General features: G+C 39.7%; 1 protein-coding gene across 5 annotated transcripts in view; it reads right to left on the bottom strand.

Moving 5' to 3' along the window:
* Positions 1-24,249, bottom strand: part of GALNT18 (polypeptide N-acetylgalactosaminyltransferase 18) — a 334,832-nt gene that overhangs the window by 269,369 nt on the left and 41,214 nt on the right. Inside the window, exons 6-7 of one of the 5 annotated variants that reach the window (XM_065066196.1) lie at positions 6,244-6,397; positions 5,605-5,890 (exon numbers count right to left, since the gene is read on the bottom strand). In XM_065066196.1, coding sequence (XP_064922268.1) covers positions 5,605-5,664 — 60 coding nt within the window. In that variant the 5' untranslated portion in view covers positions 5,665-5,890; positions 6,244-6,397. Of the gene's footprint in view, positions 1-5,604; positions 5,891-6,243; positions 9,413-24,249 lie in introns of those variants that run through there. The other 4 variants (XM_065066205.1, XM_065066202.1, XM_065066195.1 and 1 more) reach the window with 4 other exon arrangements.

Here is a 24,249-nt window from a genome sequence, read left to right on the forward strand (position 1 = left end):
ACTAAAGCACTTGGCTCCTGGTACAGATGTTGATCGGAGCTGACGCGCTGTCCCGCTTGCAATGCCAAACTTGGCTGATAAACATCTGCTCTGCTGCACTGATATGGAGAGGGCTGCGGGATCTTGGCCTCACGACTGGTTGTTATAGGGAGGGTGAAATCTACAGAAAGTTTTATCCCTTAAACTCTATGGCCACACATCAACTTTGCTACTGTTGACACCTACAAAGCAAAATACTTTAGAAAAAAAGCGTTATTTAAGGAAGAGATCAGAATAAGTATGCTTTCATTAAAGTGGTTTAATCCATATGGCATTTTTGGTGGAAGTGGTGAGATTTTCTGGTAGACCTCTAGAACTAGAGAGACTCTTTTATTGTTCTAAGACACATTAAAAGTTACTGGATAGACACTGGACAGTAGATAAGACACTTTGCCTGAATTAGGCCTCGAGTGACCAGCAATCCCTCTTGATATTACAACCTACAGTATAATACCAGACTTTTTTACTGGTAAATCTAAGAGGTCCTCTTATAGTTCCTTAAAACACAAACTTCTTGCTTCTTAATAAACAGATATACATGCTTAAATGTCTGAAAACCATTGGTGACATCTGATGAAGGAATCCAATTAGGTTTTTCTTATCCCAATCAGTCACATAGTAGAGGTCACACACCAGGATTTTTAACTCAGTAAAGCGCGGGAGATAACTATGACATTCAGTCGTGTCTTCATTGGCAGTTCCTTTATTTCACATAGCTGAACATACTCATTTGTTAAAAATGCTTGAATTTACTTTAAATAATAATGATATAAAAGTAGTTTCAGGAATGCTGCATTCATGTTAATGATATTCCTAAGGCCCTAAATAACAATTAGTATGTTTGTTTGTGCTACGCACTCCATTATCTTCATAAATATATTTTGATTTATAACATATTGTTTGAAAATAGGTACTGTTTTAAGGCTGTACTCAGTAGATCTCTCTATCTGCTAAGAGAACTGAAGGTCAGCCTGTAGCATCCAGAAGATCCTGTTTACTAATTCATGCGGTGTTTCAGAGGCATGCCATAAGAACACAACAGTAGCGGTTTTGCTTCTTGGTATTCTGCAACAGTGGAGAGCTCATTGGATTTTTCTCACTTGCCTGTCATGCCCTAAGAGTTTCTAGATCATTAATGATCAATAGATCCATTTAGATAGGAATAATAATTCAGGCAACTGAAAAACACATATGCTTTCTTGATGGGTCTGTGGTATTAGTCACAAGAGAATTAGCTGTTTAACCTGCCCCTGAGTAATAAACGTGCTATTTGAAAAGCACATTTTAGAATATCAGAGATGCTAGCTTTTCCATAACTGTGGTGTAGTATTTGGTTTATTTGTCCAAACACTTTACAGATACGTTTCCTTTACATTTATCAACTTTACTAAGATCCTGAGCTCTGTTTAGACCTTATGACCTCATTGTGTATTTAGCTGCTGCAGCAGCCTCTGCAGTTACAAATGTAAATATGTTCTCTTTTAAGGAGCTGCTCAGTGTTGCCCAAGGTTATTTATAAGTCCAAAGCAGGCAAAACCCAAGATCCAAGAACACAGAGTCCTTATGGTCCATACATCTGAAGTTCACCATCCCTTTTGCCCATCATCCACACCTCCTGCATGTGTACAACAGGAACAGGCACACATCTGGAGTCAGACCAAATGGGAAAGAAGGAGGAGTGGGGTTTGCACAGAACAGCCTAGGAGGGCAGGTGGGCACCTGCATGCAGGACAGCCGGCCATGACAGCCCCACGCAAGAAAATACCCATGTAAGGAATTGCATTCCTTCATATATCACACACACTCCTTGCTCCTACATGTGCCACAGACATTTCATACACGTGTGATTTTCTGACTTCATCCATCTTTCCAGCTGCTTTGCTGCCCCCTATGTACGGGACACATTCTCCAAAATTCCTTTGCCCTCTGGTCTATGCACCACCCAGTCCCTCCTCACTAACAACATGCATGCTCTACGTCATTACAAATACCCTGCTATTCTCTTCCTTCGTATTTGACCTTCTTCCTGGAGAAACATCATAATTTATTTCCCTAGTGAGTCCTGAAAATACAAGTTTTTGTCTTGCTTTAGATTAATGAAAACAGGACAGACAAAAGTCATCATGGGTGAGACTGCATAGCGGGTGTGAGTACCTGGTATGTTATAGTAACCACAGGCACCTTGACCCAATTCAGATAACTCAAACAGTGGCTGGGAAACTCAGATTTCTTTTATTTCTCATGTTTATGTAGTTCTGATGGAGATCTTTTTTTCCCAACAGTTTATCCGTATGCTTAGCAATCTTAATCTTTATGATCAAGCTTACCACCTTTTGAAGGATGGAAGTCAGGCTCATGGTCCATCATTCCTGGATTTGTTTCTAGAGCCATTTTGGCGGACAGGACAGTCTTCTGCAGTCTTCCTGCTTTTCTTATATTGAAATAATTTTTAACTATGACTTTTTTTTGCATCCTATGCAAGGTGCTCCTCAAATTCTCTCTCAGCCACCTTCATTTCCTGGTTACATTTGATCTGCCATGACTTATGGCCTCTCTTGTTCTCTTCTGGAGGACAAACTTTCTGTTACAAATGCCAGTCCTTTCTACATGATAATCACCTTAATTTTCTATTGAACCATGTAGGGTTTTTACCGGACCACTCTGTTTTCTTTTCAAATTTCACCAGAGAGTTTGTCTTGCATTTTAATTCAGTATAATTTAAAAGTGTCAAGGCTTCCTCTAGGCTTCTTGCTTTTTAGCTTGCTCCTCCCGTAACACTTTCTCTTCCTTTTGACCAGTTGCCTTATTAGTATGCAATTCTCTCTTTTTAAACTGAACACTTGTGCTCTGGATTTGTTTTGTTTAGTCTCTCCTGCTGCAGTGTTAAGCCTAATCATACTGTAATTGCTATTACAGATCAGCTTTCCCACATACTTCTTGAGCTGGTCCTGTGTGCTATTCAGGACAAAAGCCAGAAGAGATTTCTTCTGGGATTCAAGACTAGTTGTTCTGGAAAGGAGCTATTTACTACCTCAAAAAAACTTATTTCTATGTCCTGTCATAGATGATGAGACATTAGTTATGTTGGTAGCTGAAACATCCCAATATCAGTACCTGTCCTGAATTTGCCAGTTCTTAAACTCTGTCCTCTCTCTCTATCTTGACCGAGGGTGAGGGGACTCATACAAATCTAACGCTATATTTTTATTATTACAGTGTGATACTTCCAACTACAGGGATTTCATACCGCTTTCACTTTTTCAACAATTATTTCATACTGTTACACTTCAATTTAAGCTCCAAAACCAGTGCAATCCCTCCGCACATACATCTTATTCTGTCAATTTGTGTAAAGTTGACAGACTGGGAACGTCCCATCCACCAAATACCCTCTTTCTGCAGGTCTCTGAGCTGTCTCTCTGTCAGGCTCATCATATGAAACCAAACATCCCAGTTCTATTTTGAAAACTCTTGGAACTGGCAAGTTTTGCCCTTGGTCTGTTGCCGGCTGTATCGGACACCTTATCAGCTGGCCTGGAAAAGAGTCTGGTTTGCTCTCCCTGCTTATTGCAGTGGTGCTGCTTTCTTGCCAGCCTTTTCAGACACGCACTGACCATCAGCCATGGGCATTTTGGGAGATCACAGCCATCCAACATCTGTGTTCCTTCACATCTGTCAGCCTCTTCCCAACTTTTAGCACTTTTAAGTTTTTATGGCCAGCAGCCTGGCTCCTTTCTAACCAAGGTTTCAACCCTTCCTTCCTGCTCCTCCTCTTCCGAAATGTTCCCCAGTTCCTAATGTATGTCAATGTCATATCCTAATATCTAAATAATTTCTAACTGAATATTATGCTAATTTCTGTTCATGAACAACAATTGATCATCATCATCTTAAAATGACCCCATTCATTAGAGATTAGACTGCTACCAGAGCACAGAATTTCTAAAATACTTGAATTTTATGAAAGGTTATTAACAGGCAGCTGCCAGATTATTAGCAGGCAGCTCAAGTATCCTGTTTATCCAGACAACAACAGTATTGACACCGCAGTGCAAGCTTTTCCCGTACAACTCTATCAATTTATCTCCATCATGCCCAGGAGAAATTCCACTAGGGAAAAGGAATTGTAATGAGTCCCATGAAGCCTAATGCATGCCAAGCTGATACAGATAATGATTTGGAAAGGGAGAAAAGCATGTGGGGCAGCATCCAGAAGCTGGGGAATAATACTGTGTTAAACAACCAGCGCCTGTTTGCAAAGTTCAGATAAATACCAGGCAAAAACATATTCATTGGTCCTTCAGCTTCATTTTACAGGGTGACAGCCACACTCCAACACATGTGTAGGAGGGGAAGTTCAGGTTTGTTGGTTAATAATTAAGAAAAAAAAAAAAATCCGAGAAATGGTTCCTTAAGAGTAGAGCAGATACATTTTAACCTGCTGCACATCCGTGTTCTTATTTGGACCCTAACTTCTGAAGTCACAGGCCCTTTCAGCACAGGAAGGACTGTTAAAGGTATGGCATCTATACGAAGGCGTACCACAAACAGTAATGACTTGTGGCCAAAAGCTATTTAAAACAAAATCCTGTCTCTGCACCCCTCCTATGACTAGAACAGGCAAATTATTTTGCCCCTCTTCAGTTTATCTCTTTAGTTTGACTTGTGGAGTTATTCATCAAACCCTATACAGTGGCATATCTGATTTCCAATGTGAAAGGTATATGGTAAAAATCACCTTACACAACAGAAAGTGCACCATCTGGAAATGTCCGATGGCTTCCCAGAGCTGCTCAGTCATATGGTAACTGCCATGGGCTAGATGAACACCAGGAATGAATAAATTCATGTTCCAGATCTGTACAATTTGTGGTTTGGAGTATGTGTTGCAATATAACAGTCAGATCAGATCAGTGCAAACACGTAAGGAAAGCCAGAGCTGCAGAAAGCATTCTGAAAGTTAATGGTCTCATCTTCATGTCAGAGAAATGTCAAAAAGCCTGGATCACACCTGGACAAGGCATTGCTAGAAACTAAGAATCAGAATGGGGAAAGGGTAAACAAAACAGTGATTGTACTGTCTGGTATGACAAGCACATTGCACATTATAGGAACATGCCACAGATTCCATGACAACAATAAGACCTATGATATTTATAAGTTTGAAAGCAAGTCTGTGTCTTGATGCCATGGTTTGCATTCATGGGCCGAAAATAATTTTTAAAATTTTTTAAAGAAAGTACCTCAGCTGTTACAGGGATTAGGTGTGCTTGATTAATGTGTGACCTACAATGTGACAGTGTTTGAAAGGGACATTTTCCAGGATGGTAACTGCCAGCAGGGCTGGGTGCTTTAGGCAAAGGTGAATCTGAAGCCTACAGTGCGGGAAGACAGATCAGTTTTGAAGTGTTTGTTGTGCAACAGGGAAACATATTTACTGATCCATAAAATTAAAATAATCCTAATCTGCCACTTCTCTTCAAGCACCACACATTCAATTAAAAACAAACAAAAACCCCCAAACCAAAACCAAACAAGTAGCTTGGTGAGCCTGTCACCTCTCACCTGTCTATGGCGTGCAGACAGCATGTGTGGTTTGACTTCAGTGTGACAGCCATACATCATAAAGGAAGGATTTTCTTGGATATATACACACTGATTCAAAGAATGAAACTAATGTCTTACAGTTTGATGAGATGAAATTGCAGTGAAGTTTTCAGTCCTTCTGCAATATCCATTTTATCCTCAATAAGCAACTCTCACACTCTCAAAATTAAGTCTTGATCCAGATTTAGAGTTCTTGCATATCCTTCAATATCCAAGCATGGTTTGCATGCTGTCTGTCCTGAAACTGTTAATGACATAAAGAAACATCACTATTCAATACACCGGGCATTTTCATATATTTCTTACCGACGCCTTTCTTTGCCCAGCAGAACACCATATTTTCCTGCCACAGTGACACAACTTCCAGAAGGAAGATCACATTGCCCGCCTTTGGCCTTAAGCACAGCCACTTGGTCCCATCACCTTCTCTATGGAAGCACAAAGAAAGTGGAGCCTTGAAGCGGTCAAGGCTAAATTCTCCTTTCAGCAACGGCCCAGAGAAGTTACATTAAAGAGATGGGCCACCACTGCCTAAATATTGCATCAGAGCAGATAACATATTGTCCAATAACAAGACCTCAGTTTATGGGTTCCCACCTGTGGAAATGGTATCTCCAGTAACGTCATGAAAACAAAAGATTCTGTTTTAATAGCGGAATAGATGGCAAAAGAGGCAGCTCCTGCAGGTCTTCACGCACCACGGTCTTCTGACAGTTTCACTGGCGAGGTGGTTGCAAAGGCACATCAGAACCTGGCAGATTTAAAAAAAAATCTGTAGAATAGAGTTTCTTATGTTTGATCTTCAGTGAAAAGGGCGATTATATAATTCACTCCACAGTGTACAGAGAGTCAGTTTAGGACAGGCAGTAACAGAGCAGCCAAGTGAAGAGGCAGAACAGAAAAGGGTTTAAAAAGAACTCTCTCTCTAAAGATGTGTTTTGATGTAGTGAAATGAGACACTTTCAGAATTCAAAATACCTTAGAATATGATCACACAGTACAAATTGTTCATAGCTGGCTACTAAAAGTTAGACAAACTATTATTTATGCTCTTCATTTTCAGGAGTGCTGAGAATCTTACTGCTGTCCCTGAAAGCTTTTCTCTAAATAAGGACTACGAGACTGAACGGGATCTGAAAGTCAAGCAAGGCTTGTTAACAAGTATCGCAGTAAAAAACACCACTTTATTTCACCCAGACTCGAGTTTTTCTTTTTGAGGTGTTTTTCTTCCCTTCCATCTTGCCTCATTCCTCAGCGTATATACAGAAAACACTTCAAACAACCTAAAGTTTTGACAGAATCTACTTTCATAATACAAAGAACAGACACCGACCTAATGTTTTGACTGGCTGCCTAGATAAGGAAACTGCAGCCGCTAAGCTCACTGCTCCAAGCAGTCTCATGTGCTTTAGAACCGTCAGTACTGGTACAACCCAACCTACGAGTAGGCCAAGAGAGACATTCCTGCTTGTGCTCCGCAATATCCCAATTGGACCGCTGAAAATAACACTTACCTGAAAATGCAGATTTGTCTAATGCAGAACTCTGGGGGAGTGGCACTGGAAAATACTAGAGAAGTGAATTATTTGTCAAATGCAAATAAAGGACCAACAACTAAGTCTCTCACTGCAATCACAGGAAAATAATTATGCGCATTACATTTGTTTGCTTCTGTATAACTTCAGCAGTAACACCGAAGTTCCTACCGATTTTATTTAAATCCTATGTAGGCATGAAAGGATTCATCCTGACATTATGATAAATGATGAAACATAACATTACCATAAACTTATTTATATGAGAAATTCTGCAGACAGAGAACATGCTTCTTCATTTTATATTTTTAGATTCTCTCTTTCCAGGACACTCAGCCAGGTCTTTCATCAATTACACCCATGTAAAAGAAGAACAACATCAATAAAGCCTGTACAAATTCATCATTCTAACTAAGAGGCAATATGTAACAGTAAGCCGATATTGACAAAAGTAGTAGATCATAATAATAAAACTTAAAACAAAAGTTATCTATATTGTCTAAGGAAAAGACTGCTAGTTTTAAAACAGCACAATATATGTGATTCTTTCCACGTGACTATGCAAAATTACTTGTGTTAACAGAAGGAACCGGGCTGTTTGTTCAGTTTAAATTAACAAGAAGGGACCTTTCCTAGATCTGTACTGTCCACTGTTAGAAAACAAGCTCCAACAAGAACTTTGCTTCCCACACACGCCCCTTTGTTCTAAGTCAGACCCTGGCACTGTTCTTCCGAAAATCCTAACTAGAGCTTGGAAGTGCCCAGCACAGTACGGTGAACTCTGCCAACTTGATTCAGGGAACCTCACTACTGTGTGGTTAAAGGCACAAGAAGTCTCTGGCTACTTAAACCAACGATCAGTAGAGCAGCTTAAGCACCACGGACAAAAGTCTCAAGACACTTCTGAAAATAATTGCCTTGACACTTTTGTTCTAGAAGTAAGCATACACTCAAGGAAAGACAAGCAAATCCCAGTAGTAAGACAACTTAAACAGTGGCAAAAATATTCTGTGTTACTCCCAAGAACAGTTGGTTTGATTCATCCCCTTTTGGGAATTAAAATTTAAATAGCCTAACATGGACTTCTTAAAAGAAAAAGGTTTTTACCTCTTAAACTATAGTGCAGCTATGTTGTCAAACAGCAACGCAAAAACAAAGCAAGTTAAATATTGGATTAGCAGATGACAGCTCTTCAAAAATATTCTCATTAAAGCTGTTCATAGCACCAGGAACAGGTTTCATGTTCTAAAAATTAAGTTAGAGGGGAGGCTTCCTCCCTCTTGCCGTATCCTCGAGGACCTGTGAATACTGTTGTGGGTGGCAGCATGCTGGCAAAGCAAATGCCGGCAAACTGCCTCCCCTCACACAAGTGATTGATTTATCAGTTTAATAGAGCTGTAAATTGAGGAGAACACTCCTTGAGCCTTAACAGTGAACTACAAGCAAATAATAGGCAACAAACTCTGATGCAGAATTGAAAATATAAGTACTTGTGAAATACAGCATATGTTACATTTTCCTGTCAGCAGCCCAAGGAAAATCTTACCGCTCCGATTTCCAGCTACATGACACAGTCCTTGAATTCCGGTGACAGAGCCTTATAACATTAACGTTGGGTGCCCTTGCTTTTGTCTGTAGGGAGCGCCCACGTGGTTTTAATTACATTTTACTCAATTTAAAACAGAGGGAAGCCAGTACAAGGAAGCTAACAACAGTGCTACAATGTAGTTAGACAAGAAAGGATCCTCCAGCCATACAGCAAACCCAAAATTATTTGCAATCACTTGCTGCTTCACTGCTTCTATATTTACAGAATTCAGAAAGCTACCAAGTCTGTAATTGTTTGTACAAGATACAAAGTGCTGTTAATGTGTATATTTCCTTTATAAATTCCAAAAGATTCTGTAAGCGCTTTTCCCCCTCCATCTAAGTAAAACACTGTTATACCACCTGCCTGTTTTTTTTTCTTTGTGAGAGTCTGTTTCTGGCATATCATGCCGTTTCTGTTTCTCCTCCCTTCTGCCCATCCTTGCAAATTTAACAAGACATTTGCTTGTTAACACTTCTAACTGCGAAACACAGAAAGCAAACTGCATTGGGAAAACATAGATGCTATCTAGGAGCCTCCAGCAGCCAGTTGCCAGCTGCACGCAGGCTTGAGCCTGTAAACAGCTGTAAGACAGTAAAGGTTTTCAAGGGATAAATTCAGTCTGCTCTCATGATTAATTATATTTGTGTAATGCACAGACCAGTTACTAAGTAAAACCTCTAAACTTCAGCCATATATAACTATATGAAATTCTGGTTTTAAGAGCTATTAAAATTGGACAACTCAAGGCATTGTGGAGATAAAAGCTGGGGTGGGGAGAGTTTAAGTTTAGATGAGTATTCTGTTTCAATTACCTGAAAATATTCAGCTTGGGCTTGATGCACTTTTTTTCCTCCAGGTTTGCTTCAACATTGAAGCAAATATGGTTTTTACTGTAAATAATAGTGGCTTTTCATTCAAGGAGAAGGTGGGGGGTGAATTTCAATGCAAACACTGTTAAAATATCATTTTTTCTTTGTGGCTGAAACTAATTTTGTAATGGACAAAGTTTAGTCTTTAATTGAAGAAAAAAAAGGCATTCAGTGGAAAAATTGCCAATAGTTTCTAAGTCTTACACAAGAGGAACACCAGACCTCTATTCCATCTTTCACCAAATACTAGCAAATACAGCAAGGAAAAGGCCAAATGCTCATGGAAATTCAGCAGTATCTCCGTAGGCCTTCAAATCCTTTCTCAGGAGTTGTGGCTTTAGGAACAAGTCAGGCACATCTTCTGCAACCTTGTCTGCAGCCCAGGGGAAATATAAAAAGACACCAATCACATAGGATTGACCTCATAATATTGGTCTTTTGTTCTTGTGGATGCTTTTGTTTTTAGAGCACTGATTGTCCTTGGTGTATCGGTTGTGATGGCCAAGAACACACCACAGGATGGCATTTTCCCCGTCTCCTGCTGCAAGGCAAGAGCAAGGAAACAGAAAAAGCAGGCAAGAGTAGTGAGGGAAAAGCGGCTTCACCCTGCCGACACATCACATCACATCACATCCAACAGGCTGTTTGAGCTCTGCAACGCCTTTTAACCACGGACCTTCACTGCCTTTCGCACACCCTCCGTCCTCTTGGAGGTCTTTAAATGCTCAACTTTATCACGTGCAACCTTTTCATTATCGTGTCAACTCCATCCCTTCCCACCATAATTTTTAGATTTTTTAATTAGACATCTGAGCTCTGTACTCACCAGAAACAGAAGTCAAATAATAATTATTTGGTTCACAAGAACAACTTGTTTTTACTACTGAACAAAACCCCAAAAATTCCCAAGATGCAAGATCTTCCAAAGTCCCTGTTACATCCATGACTGTCAGCAGTCTTCTGTGTTTAAAAGCAATTAAATGTATTTCAAGAGTGCTAAAATGCTTCTTTCTTTTTCTGAGCATATGCACGGGCAACGTTTGTCCATTGAGTTAAACACACTAAACATTTAACATGCATTGTTACTGAACTCTGGCACTTGATGACCTCACCTCAGTATTTTCCTTGCCTTGTCTTTCTCTATTAGAATTAAGTCAGTAGGCTGTACCGTCAGCCTTTCTTTTCTAGAAAACAATCAGACTAAAATTTGATTTTATATAGCGGAGATAAAGACGATCAACTTCCGTGAGATGACTACATCCCATGAAATTAAACTTGTTTATTTGCTTCAGTCTCTTAGAGGATTGTAGCAGTAAATTTTGAAGTATTGACGCAGCAAATGTTCTGCGGGGCAGAGAGCCAGCCAGCAGTGCCGCGTGCCCCGCTGCGGCAGCACGACAGTCTCACACACCGGAGCTCGGCTGCTGCTGACTCGCAGGACCACGCGCTTCTTGGAAGCAGTTTATCAAGGTAGCTATTATAGTATTAAATTCTCTAGTTTCTTAGATTTTTGTCTCAGGAGGACATTGAGAAGTAACTAGTCAATGAAATTGAAAAGAAAGAGAAACTTAGTTCATTACAGAATCCTGTTTACTGTAAGCTTAGCAGTTTTTCAGAAAAATGCCATTTTTCTGATTCACCTTACACGCCGGCTAGACTATTACAAACTTAGAATTGCGTTTCAGCTTGAAAAATCAAACTTACTGAGCCAAGTCAATAAACAGTGCTGCTTAGTATGGTCAATAAATAACCAGTTCAGCTCCTTTTCAAACCCATTCACAAGTAATCATGCAGACGTTAAGCAGTTTTATAACTGATACCTAATGGCTACATAATAATCCATTTATTAGAGTTAATAATTCCTGTTATGCTAGTAAATGGACTAGCATGGTTCATCACCACCCCTAATAAGTCTCTTTATGAACTAAAAGGGAGGCTGTCAGGGAGTGATTGGCACACCACATGAACAAGGATGCTTTAATGCACTGTTTCTCAAGAATAATGCTCAAACACAGATGTCATGGGCCTGTCATGTCACGTTATGACAGATTCATTCTCCCAAGTTTTGTCTGAAAAGTGACTGCAGCAGACTGGAACATGGATAAAACCCAAAATCTTAAAAAAAAAACAACCCCTCAAAACCCAAAAAACAACAAAACACAACACATACAAAAATGAGGTGTTATCCATTTATATTACTCATCTTGAAAACACTTTCTGCCATTGCATTTCCCTCAGAAACGTGCAAAGTGAGTTTTCATCTGTCAGTTAAAGCTTTCAGGCCCTGCACACACACCTGATAACCTTCAAGCAATTTGGTTTGCAGTTAGACTTGGATAAGGAATTGTTTCTATTGCAGCTGAGGTGCTCAGGACAAACAAGGAGGAGAAAAGCTGTTCTGAAACCCCCTCTGTGTTCCTCAGGCTGGGGCTGTGGTTCCTCCTAGGCTCTGGTACAGGTTTAGTTAGCTCTAGCTTATACTTTGTTTCTCAGAACCCCTTTCCAGGCCCAGGGAAACAGCTGTAGCATACTAAACTTCAGCTACATCCCCATCTCCCCCTTGGGCTATTATTTTTCTTACACTGCCATATGCTCCTCATGTCAGGGCTAGCAGTAGGGCTGGTGTGAGCCATTGCATGAGTTACCCCCTTCAGTCTTTGAAAAACAGCCATGGGCAAGGATATTTATTAAGCTGTTTCCTCTCTCTGAGGTCTTTTTATAATGTCAGAGCTGGTGACTTTGCATATGTTATTTCTATTTCATTTTTAGAGAATATTCCTTGGCATTGATTATGCCAAGATCCCATTTTTCCCCAACTAAAACTTCCTAAAATTGCTTTAAAATCCTCTTCACTTAAGTTTCTCTTCATACATCACAAGGTGGGGAAAAAAAAGGCGTTTTAAAAATAAAAATCACAAACTTGTGGCCATTTAACTAATACATTGAATGTAAATACAGATGGGAAGACTGTTTTCTGTCTGCTGTCCTCTTGTTTTAGCTATGTGCATCCCAAGCAGAAGCCTGTAACAGCCCTTCATGTCATCAGTGCAGAACATCGGTGATCTCCTGACATGGGCTCCTCTCGCCACGCGTGGCCACTCGGCTCTGAGCAAGGACAGTGAGTCACTACCCTCTAAAGCCCTGTAGAACCACCTCCGGTGACTGTGAAGGAAATTATCATATTTTTTTACTGACAAGGCATGTAAAAGAGATGAGAAAGAAACAATACTGCATCAGTGTCAATAGCAATAGAAATGACTTGCTTAATCTGCTGGTAGCCTGAGGTAGAGAATGTCACTGAAAGCTGCCTTCATAATATTGGATTTGCAGGCAAAGCCTTGTCAGTCGACAGTCTCATTTATAGTTTCATATCTCTAATCTATCACCGAAGAAAAGTTTTAATAAAAGAAACCGGCAATATAATTCCCTTCCTTGTCACCATCTCAGCCTGAATCCCTGTCTGTTACAGTTATACTGAAATCATCACACTTAGGATAGCAGTGTCTAAGAAATAATCTGCACCAGTGCTGCCCACACCTCTCCTTCTCCTGCTTCACCTGCCCGTCTCCAAGTAACCATTTCTAAGAAGAACAACATTAAGCCAAACTGTAGAATTTAAGGTGTGTTTACCCCTTGCTTGAACAAGCCCCAGTGAGGGGCTGTGGCACTGGGCTGGCAGCGCAGAGCCTGAGCTCCTTGCCAACTGCCCACATGGATTTTTGGCCTGTCTCCTCCCACCCTCATTGGTGTGGGTCACAAATCTGAACAAAGGCCATGAAATTCAGTGGAAAGCGATGTCCTCAATGCTCCTTCCTTTCTCCTGAAGGCAAGTAGGAGGAAAGGTTCCCTGTTCCTTCACTTTTTCCAGCTAAAATATGAATGAGATTTTGGCTTCATAGTCTTTGCCAGTCAATGTCATTAGTATAGATCAGTAAAGCAGCTTTCCAAGGGCAGGACATGGTTTTGCATTCACTACTCAAGCTAACCCAATTTTAAGCTGAGCCCTGCTAAGCTGAACTGATTTTGGTAGAAGTCCTGCCCGATTGAAGAACGCTGTCTAAGCTAAAGTCGAATGAGCCCTTGTTCTAGACATCCTATTTATTTGAAGCTACCTCTTAATTAACAGAAGGTTTTAAATAAAAAAGTACAGTTATATTAACAAAGCACTAATAAATACAGAAAACAGCTGAACAAGGAAGAATATGAGCTGCATGACAGACAAGGTTCTCTCCATGTCCAAAATTTCTGTGATGTGATATTAAGATGGTGACTTGTGAATAGCATGTGTTTTAAATAAGAGACTCCACAGAATCACAGAATGTCAGGGATTGGAAGGGACCTTAAAAGATCATCTAGTCCAATCCCCCTGCCGGAGCAGGAACACCCAGATGAGGTTACACAGGAAGGTGTCCAGGCAGGTTTGAATGTCTCCAGGGAAGGAGACTCCACAACCCCCCTGGGCAGCCTGTTCCAGTGTCTGTCACCCTCACTGAGAAGAAGTTTCTTCTCAAATTTAAGTGGAACCTTTTGCGTTCCAGTTTGTACCCATTACACCTTGTCCTATCATTGGTTGTCACGGAGAAGAGCTTAGCTCCATCCTTGTGACACTCGCCCTTTATATATCCGTAAACATTAATGAGGTCACCCCTCAGTCTCCTCCAAGCTAAAGAGCCTCAGCTCCCTCAGCCTTTCCTCATAAGGGAGATGCTCCACTCCCTTCAGCATCTTTGTTGCCCTTTGTTGCCCTTTTTGTCTTAAAGAATAATGCTTCTGAAAGATGACTGTAGAGTCCCTCACCAGAAATTTGTTATGAGATGAATTAATTTTTGCTGACTTTACTAAATACTCATCAGTCACCCAAAACATGTCCCCCCAGAGAATCAAACAGGCAGCAAAACTTCACATAGCCCTAGAATTTATGTGCTTAAAATATGCATTAAGTATTTCAAACCAATTCTAAGATGTTTTAGACTATAAAGTCTGCTTTCAGCTATTGCAGATCATTGGCTCTGCTTTACAACACAGTTTTACAGGTTTATAACTCAGCTATAAAAATGTGCTCCAGGCTAAAGCTCAGTATAAAAAGGTCTCAGCTAAAGGGTAATTTTTTTCATTACAATTTTTTTCTACTTTGTTTAGCTATTTAAGATTATAGATGTCTTTTAAAAATTCCCCTTCCATTGTAGGATTATTACCAATACCAGGGGTTGATTTATACTCTAAGCTGCAGGGAAGAGAAACATAATCCAGATTAAGAAAAAAAAAAGGAAAATGAAAAAACCCAACACACACACAAACAAACAAAACCACAAACACAACAACAACAAAGCACACCACACAAACGCTGCAACTATCAGTTTTACATGGTCAAGGTTTGAGGCTTTTAAGATAATCTATTAGAACACATTTTTAAAAGAGCTGTAACTTACCGTGCACTTCAGACTGTACAAAAGGACGTAACATAATTAACATATTACCATGACATGCTGGGAGATGTGTGACAGAGTGCTCCATCAATGCACCTCTACATATTGACAATCTGGAGTTCTTCAGGGCCTGGAGAACCACCAGCCAAAGTTGTTCAGTCTGTTCGTTTCAGCCAATGCAAATTTCAGGGTTATTTGATCTGAATATACAAATACATACCCAGGGTTAACAGGCCAAGCTAAAGAATCTAGTTCAAAGAGTTACGACGAGCACTAGAGGTATGACTTTTGAAACAAGTTGCTTCTGATTCTCTTGCAAGCCAAGATTTCATTCTTCATACAAAAGTGACCCAATGCTTTTACACATGTTAAATACTCTACAGAGACTATAATATTTCAATATCTCTGAAAGAAGACCTGGGATGCATGAACACAGAAAGAGAAACAACTCAGAGAAAAGTTCATTGCATACAGACCTGTGCTCAGAATGAAACCAGACAACACTTCACTTGAATCAGAAACTAAACTCTTGAGATTCAGTTGTAGTACTGTGTGTTAAGAACCACCTTTGCAAACATACACGATTTTTTCCATCCATTAGGCAAACACTTTTAGAAACATTTCCCTAAATGTATTTGGGAACAAGAGAAGAAATTCAGACTGAAATATCAGTGACCCTCCCTGTGAGCATTTCTTGGGCAAGCTCAGAGCTAATTTAACATTCTCAGAAGCAGAAAACATTCAGCTCAATGACAATCAGTGAAGTCAGATTTAGGGCAGGCAAAGTTCAGCAACTTGAGCTCAGTTTTATGTTCAACTACTCAGCTCATAAAATCAAAATCGCTGTTAATGCCTATAGGGAAAAATAAGAATTATGAATTTACATGAAAGTTCTGTAAAAAGACAGAGTTGGGGGGTTTGTGTGGTTTTGTGTTTGTTTGTGGTGGTTTGTTTTGTTTTTTCTTCTCCTATCCACTGCAGAGCGATACTGTTGGGAAAAGCAGGCATATGCATTTTCCCCAGTCTTACCCAGAGCGAGAGGAATTACTGTATTTCTCTAGGTTTCTGGACAAGCTGAAGCTGTGAGGGTACTACAGGGAGTATACTCAGAGCAGAAACGATGCCTTGGAGATCCCAGACATCCAGAGCACATTCTCTGGTCATAATACTATGTCCACTTTCATTTAAGTGTGAAAATTTTGGGGCTGACTGTTCAATTACTATATAGTTGTTCTAGGCATACAGGGTAGAGTTACTTCTTAGCAACATCAGAGCTGTTGCTTCTACATTTAGGATGACCCAGAGAAAACAACTTCAGTTCTAAAGGTGTTACATATAGTTAAAATGCTGATCAACTTTTCACCTCACAAGAGTATTTTATGTATCTTTCAGAACGATCTGGTATTACAGGACAACCCACTTGTAAGTTACTATTCGCATCCTCTACAGTAGTATGTCCTTGACATTTACTACTAGCCCTAAAACACCTGGCAGCCCACCACACACCATCATCATTTAAGCATTAACTAAAAATACAGAACAGCAATGTGTTTCCGTAGATCAATAACAGAGTGCTCATGCCTTCTTAGACCAGCAACATTATGAAGACTATTATTTATATCCAATTTTGCCTAGTGTAGTCCAAAAAACCCACAATCAGCCCCAAACATACCATAAAGTCCTGTGGATAGAGGGCAAAGAAAATGACTTCTTTATGAAAAACTGTCTCCTGATCTGCACGATACTAATTTGCAAAATAACACTGGTGATACTTCTTTCACTTTTTATATAGTCACCAAGCTTTAACTTAATAATTAACAAAAGTAACATATCCAACTAAAACAATATATTTATTATCTATTAGTTGCTACCCAAACGTGAATGACAACAGTGGTGATTTCACGAGTGGCACATGCCACACCAGATACTACACCAGGATTTACCTGAAGAGGTTAACTTTGCCTTTTGGGTGTTTGAGAATGATAGGAACAGTATTTAAAGTTGAAGTCTAAGTGATATTTACTAATGATTAAAACTGGAAAGGAGAAAAGCCATTACAGAGCCTCCCTGGTTTCCACCTTTCAAGTCCACCACTTTGGCAGTGACCTGCTCTTACCAGTCCTGCTCAGAGCAGTAAATCCATCACTTTTACACAATTTGGACAGACAATACATGACCCAGGTTATAACTGTGGTTCAAATGCCTTTGGTTAGAGTGCTCACTTCAGCCTTCTCAGTGAACATAGTGTTTCATAGATACATGTGGGACTCTTTCCACAAGACAGTAGTGCAGGATGACACTCGGCAGAGATTTCCCCAACATAATTAAAGAAGCTTAACTGAAAAGAAAGGAGGAGTAGGAAATATTCCTTATTAATTTTATTTATAATTTCTGTTCTTTCTGTACATTGCATCTGGACATTTTAAACCTCCCTGGTATTATGTATTTTTCTGCTCAGTGAGGAGGACATAATTGTAATCACTGGGATGAAGTTACAGTTGAGTTAAAACAGCTCAGCCCCACTACAGATGAGAAGCATTTATCTGATGATCTGTCAGCGGGGCTTCTGCAAAACCACTGCTCCCCTAACACGCCTAAAATTATGAAGGCGTCAAGACTGAAGTACACCCTTTCTGCCTAATTCAATTTCTAAATCTCATCAGGAGTGGGATACAAGCACAGGTTCTATTTGTATTGATGTGAATAGAAACACACACAAAAAGAAATGACTCATAGGAGAGACTGAAGGACCTGGGAGAGATTGTAATTCTGTATCTAATTTTGGAAACACTTGATGATTTCTATCTCCTCTTTCAATGCCAATGGAAATAATGAAAGCCAATACCAGGTGCACCAATGCTGCCTGGCAGTTTTGACCTTTAAAAGAAAGAACTTGGATTTACAGATGACAAGATTCATTGCAAGCACATCGCACAACAGTAAGCTGCTGACTTTCAGACTCACTAAGATTTGCTGGAACAGCCCAGCCCACGCAATAATACTTCAGCACCCCCAGGAAGGGAAGTTTTACCAACAAACATCCCTGTACCCAACTTTTACCGGTACCTGAGACCTTTTTCCACCCTCAAAATCACATTAACCAACATGATGTAAGTTTATAATACTTTTTGTCACAGTACTCATTAGCATTACACATTGCAAGTCTAATACTAAGGCCTTTTCAGTTGGACATAAACATGGTGCAAATGTAATTTTAAGCAAATGTGGACCACCTGATAATAAAGTTTAGGGCGATTAATGAGTTCCAGCAAGCAAAACTAATTCAAGCACTTATCCAAGAACTTGCTTTTCTGTTTTCTTCCTTTTGAATGCACTTCGCAGAATCACAGAATGTCAGGGATTGGAAGGGACCTTGAAAGATCATCCAGTCCAATCCCCCTGCTCGAGCAGGAACACCCAGATGAGGTTACACTTACCTTACTGAAACTCACCCGGGTTACAGCGATGGTATTTCTGTACAAATGCATCATATTTTGCAGACATATATTCTGATCACTCACACTACAGTAGAACTTCTATCGTGTGGAAGATGTACAGATTCACAGTAGTTAAGGCCCAACTCTTAAAATGCTTAACTTAAGCTAATTGTTTCCACTGCAGGCACAGCCAACCCGCCTCTCCAGCAACTACACACTTTGGAGTATTGCTGCAGGGTTTACCTCTGAGAATCACAGGACGGTTTGGGTTGGAAGCACCTTCAAAGGTCATTTAGTCCAACCTCCCTACAATGAGCAGGGACATCGTCAACCAGATCAGGTTGTTCAGAGCCCCATCCAGCCTGGCCTGGAATGTGCCCAGGGATGGGGCATCAACCACCTCTCTGGGCAACCTGAGCCAGTGTTTCACCACCCCCATTATATAATACAAAATTTCTTCCTTACATTTACTTTGAATCTCCCCTCTTTTAGTTCAAAACCATTACACCTCATCCTATCACAACAGGCCCTGTTAAAAAGTCTGTCTCCATCTTTCTTATAAGCCCTCTTTAATAATAAAGTTTAAAAACAAACACCAGAGACAACCTTTTTGTAAATTGGGACATCAACAATCACCATGCACCTAAAATATATTTGTACACCTGTAGGTGCACAGAGAAGAGCAAGAAGCCTTTGTTTGGAAACCAATTATTACACATGCATAGATATACAGGATGCTGATTTCCTTTTACAATCAATATGAACAATCAATTAGGTCTGGACTGGATAAGCAACTGGATAAGCAGCATGTTGAACCAGACTTCTCAGTGCCAGTTTCCCAACTTTCTCTCTCTCCTTTCTATTTTAACAGCTGTTGTTCTAGCTCTCCGAGCTTTGTCTCTGGCCTTTCTGGGCCCTGGAGACCGAGAGAAGCTTCAATTCCTGTTCTTTTCCCACAAATCCCCTTAATATCATGGTTTTTCTTGACACGTATGGCCACGATGGAAAGAAGACAGATTACAAAGTGAAATTCCTCCTTTCTGCCTGCCCTTAAATCCTCTTTCTCGTTTCTAAAGCCAAACAGTCACAAATTACAATCAACCCAATAGATTGTACTGCTGCTTTTCTGTTCTGTCCTTCCTGAATGTTTACCGTGCGCTTGACGCAGTAAATCTTGGGCACTGGCTCCTAACATCCAGAGATTAACTGAGAAGCCTGCCCTGCTTGCCTGCACCCAAAATGCTTTTCCAGCACTTCATATCCCGGGGAGCCGCTCACTGACTGTCCTCTGTGATCCAATGGAAAGTATTTCACACATTTCCTTTGAGTAACAAGAAAACCCATTTTATTAAAAACCAAAGACGATTTAACTTTCAGTAGTGTAGTGCCACAGTAAAAAGTTTTTCTGCCTTCATAATATATCACTGCAATGTTTTATTTAGAACTGAATTTATTCCAGAGATCGGTGATTAAAATTTGCTGGAGGCTAAAGAGTCATAAATTTTCAGATCTCACCCAAACAGTTTTAAGATGTTAGCTGCATTACATTTTTAATTAAAAAGCAACTCAACTGCCATGTCATAACTTGAAAGTCCGGAAACTTATGAAGTCCAGCTTGCATTCAATTATACTGAAAATAATACATTGAATATTTCTATATACATCTGAATTTGCCTCCAGTTACTCTCAAACTTCTCTTTTCTTCCAGTTAAATAAATACACTCTCACAGTCAAACCTGAGAGAAGTCCCAGAATCGCGTGTAGCCTCTGAACTCCCTGGCTGACAGAAGACCTCCCGGTGACTTTAACACACTTTAAATCAGATCCTGTAAGAGACTGTGTTGACAGCCAACTTATTTTCTTTGCCGGAGTGGCCCACAGGCCTCTAGCACCAAAGTACTATAAAAAACCAAACACAACTTTAGTTTTGCACTTCTAATGGATTTTTCATGTATTAAGGCATTTTAAAGTAATTTTTTTAATGTGATATATCTGACCTTGATAACTGAGTAAATATATAATACATGTAACAATGTGAAACCTTTACACCTTGGACTGTTATGGTCAATTTATGTCCAGTTATCAACTGCAAAGGGAAAATATTTTCAAGACAGCAGCTGCCTATCTCAATGACTTGCACAGGATTTTTCCTTAGGCTTCACTCCTTTAAAACACAGAGATACCGGCCTAAGTTCAGAAAGGCGGGCAGTACAAGGGGAGCCAGCAGTAACATCTTGTTCTGAATCAAACACATATTCAAGCACTTTTCCAAAATTAGGGGGACCCTATTGATATTTCTAGAAGTTATTTGGATATCCCAGGAATATTGTGTTCTGAAAGAGACAAACCTCAAAACGCCTCTTCCTTTATTTTCTAAGGCTGCCTCTCTCTGCTGATGTCACCATTAACATCAGCGGCAGTGACACGGAGTTGCCTCAGTGTCCAAGACTTTCTGGGCATGCTGGTGTCCTTCTCTACCATTTTCTAACTCTAAGACAACAGCGGATACTGGTTCAGCAGAAATAGTTCATACTGCTATCAGACAGCTCTTCAACAGAAATCTTGATAGTAAGAAAATTTCTGTATGCTATTAAAATGCCTTAAGGTAATAATTAGAGGGATAATTGCATACCTTGCTTGTTCCAAAACTAGAGTTATACCCAGAGGACACCATATTTTGAAGTTTAGCGAAATATCATGAAGAGATGTGAGTTTTCAGAGACAGCGTGCTATGTATCAATCACTCTACAGGCTTTTCAATATTAGTACTTCATTGCAAAGAGATTCAGTAGCTATTTTCTTAACTCACCAAACCATTCCTATGGAAAAATTGCAGGATATTATGGACCTAATATCTGTTTCTGAAGCTTATCTTAAGAACTGAAGAATATGCTGGCTTCTAATCAGCAAAATATAGAATTCTGTCACAGAAGCCTGGTAATGTTTATTGAATGAGATCCAGAGTAAATCGGAGTCAAACTTTGTTCAAGGAGTTGCAATAATGATAGTGCTACAAACAGTCTTTGGGCACGTGAGAAGCAGACAGAATGTTTATTACCTTTTATTGATATTTGCCTACTTTTGCACTATAAAAATATTGCCACACTGTTGTGGTCCCTTCGTTCTAAGATAATGAGGAAACACTTCTATAACAATGCTTCCACAGTGGAATAAATAATTTGCACTGTTTAATAACATCCATTGTTTAATAAATAACAGATAATACTTAATACTGATTTGACCGCATGACAGAAAAGTCTCATTGGGAACCCTGGTTTGATCCTGTTCATTGAGGAGTAGAATCTGCTCTCCTTAGAGATGAGTGCAAGTGTTTATTCCTTGATACACGTCTCTGACCACAGGTAGTCAGAAAAACTATCTGCACTACCCGTACTGTACTGTTCGCATTCGGATACAAAAAAGACGCTGCTTAATCCAAGCCAGCATACAGAGCAGTTATATTTTACCATAAAATCAGGCCCGTGGAAGTAAATGAATGCCATTTGCCCATTCTGCTTCACCTTTCACAGCTTGACACGCAGATCTGCCTCCCTTTCTCTTGCTCCATGATATCGATTGGCAAGTAGAGATTGGTGCAAGGGTAGGCCATGGCACAATCTTACTCTTCTCCCCTTCACAGTAACTTAGAAAAACAAAAAGGTATAGCCCACAAAGGTATTATTCATTTCTTTTATGGACAGAAATTATACAAGGCACCTAGCAGCCCACAGGAGGAAAGAGAATAAAATAGATGCAAGGATCAGCAATGAAAAACACTGAGTAATGAAACAAAAGGTATCAATTATGAGAAGTACAGCTAAAAATCAATATGCTGCTTTTTTGAAAGACTCTGCCCAGTTTTTAAAACAGAATAGTTTTTCTGAATGTTTAATTAGCTATAGATTGGTAAAGGATTCCAGACCATCTGGAGCCTATTCTGAAACTTGATCTGGAAACCTCTCACTCAAAAATAATCCCTGTGGGAAGGCACAAACATACATACATACCACAACCTCATCAGCAAGTTTCTGGTATATATTTCAGACAAAAATATGCCATCTTCTTTACCTCCTGGGAAATCTGAGATAAAAAATAAAAAACAAGCAACCCAGTGAAATATTAAAATACTAGAAATAATTGAAGCAGCAAAGTATCATTCCTTAAAAGATCAGCATGAGAAGGCGAAGGTTTAGACCAAAAAACCTGATGAGCAGCTTTAGCTTCTAAAGATTAAAAGATGCAGTTATTCAACAGTGTCAGATAATCACTGTAATGATAAAGATACATCTTCTGAGCTTTTACAGGCAGCTTAAAATAAGACTAATGATACCAGCAGAGGAACAGAAGCCCCCACTAGATTGGAGGAAAGAAAAGAAAGAAAGGAAAAAAAGAACACTGCACAGAAACGGAACAAAAGTTGTGCTAAAATAGATCTTGGAATGATGCCACAGTTAATAGCTATAAATACAGAACACACTGACATACTAAACATGGTCTTTAAATACAGCTTTGACCAGAATGGAAATAAAATTAAAAAGGCAAGTCTTGACACAGATTCTGGTCACCATCAGCAGGACAAAGAACACTGAAATCATTCTGGACAGTGACTAGTGAAAGATTCTATGTTTTTTTAACTATGTTGGATCAGACTCCAAGGCTTCCTCCCTGTCTCTGTACTGGGAAACAAAGAATTAACAAGATATATCTTAGAACCAGAAATAAAATTTATGTACGATATTTGAATCACAGTCCAGCTGGTGCAATATCTCCAAGGGTGACCAGCAAATAATGTTCCGGAGATGGTATAAAAAGCCCTTATTAAGCAGTTGACATATATTCTGCATAAGAGATTGTTGCTGCTAAGAATCAGAGCAGACCTTTCCAGAGTTTATTTTCTGTTTTTTAATAAAGGTGGTACTCTAGGAATCTAAAGAATGAGGACTGAAAGCATAAGTGAGCTCATTTTGGCATTGGAAAGGGTTTGCAGAAAGAAAGTAAATGCAAAAAGCTATAAAATATGTACTAACTGCCTAACTATTCAAAACACAAGATGCAATCTGGAAGTCAGAATGAAGATGTATCTCTAACGTGGCCCGTGACTGAGCGACAGGATCAGGCAGAAACGTCCCAGGGCGTGTTACAGGCCAACTTTCCATCCTCGTCCTTCCCATCAAGATGTGCAGCCCGTGCTCACTGCACAAGATACAGATCTGGGAACATATTTTCCCGTTTAGTCTGGGGCTGCATCTGGCTCTGCACATGGTGATACAGAGTATTTCAAGCACAAAATACATTTCCTTATAACCCTAGGTGTGTCGTGAACTGCAAATGTGGTATTTAGAGCTGTTCAAGAACCGGGAAAACTGCTTTTAGTAAAACCTTTTGAAAAATTCCCATTTTCACAAAAAAAGATTGACGACTTAATTGATAAATCAAGATGCTTCTCAAGCCTTTTTCAGCACTTAACACAAATTCCAAATATCCCTATACTACAGTAATTCACCTGCATCTAAATGACCAGTTTTAAATGGCATACAAATGATCTTTGAGGGATGAGTACATACAAATAGAAGAATGGAGATGTCCAAGGCAGAAAGTGAAAAGAGGGAGGATTCAAACCATTTACAACCCCAAACCCCAGAGACTGTTTATACCTGTAAGCAAATTAGTCTCAAGATTCTTAATATAAAAAGAGATTTTTGCACTTCCTTGGACAATTTTCCTTCAAGATCAAATACCTGTGAC

Source organism: Columba livia, chromosome 5, assembly GCF_036013475.1.
Source record: "Columba livia isolate bColLiv1 breed racing homer chromosome 5, bColLiv1.pat.W.v2, whole genome shotgun sequence".
NCBI classification, from domain to species: domain Eukaryota; kingdom Metazoa; phylum Chordata; class Aves; order Columbiformes; family Columbidae; genus Columba; species Columba livia.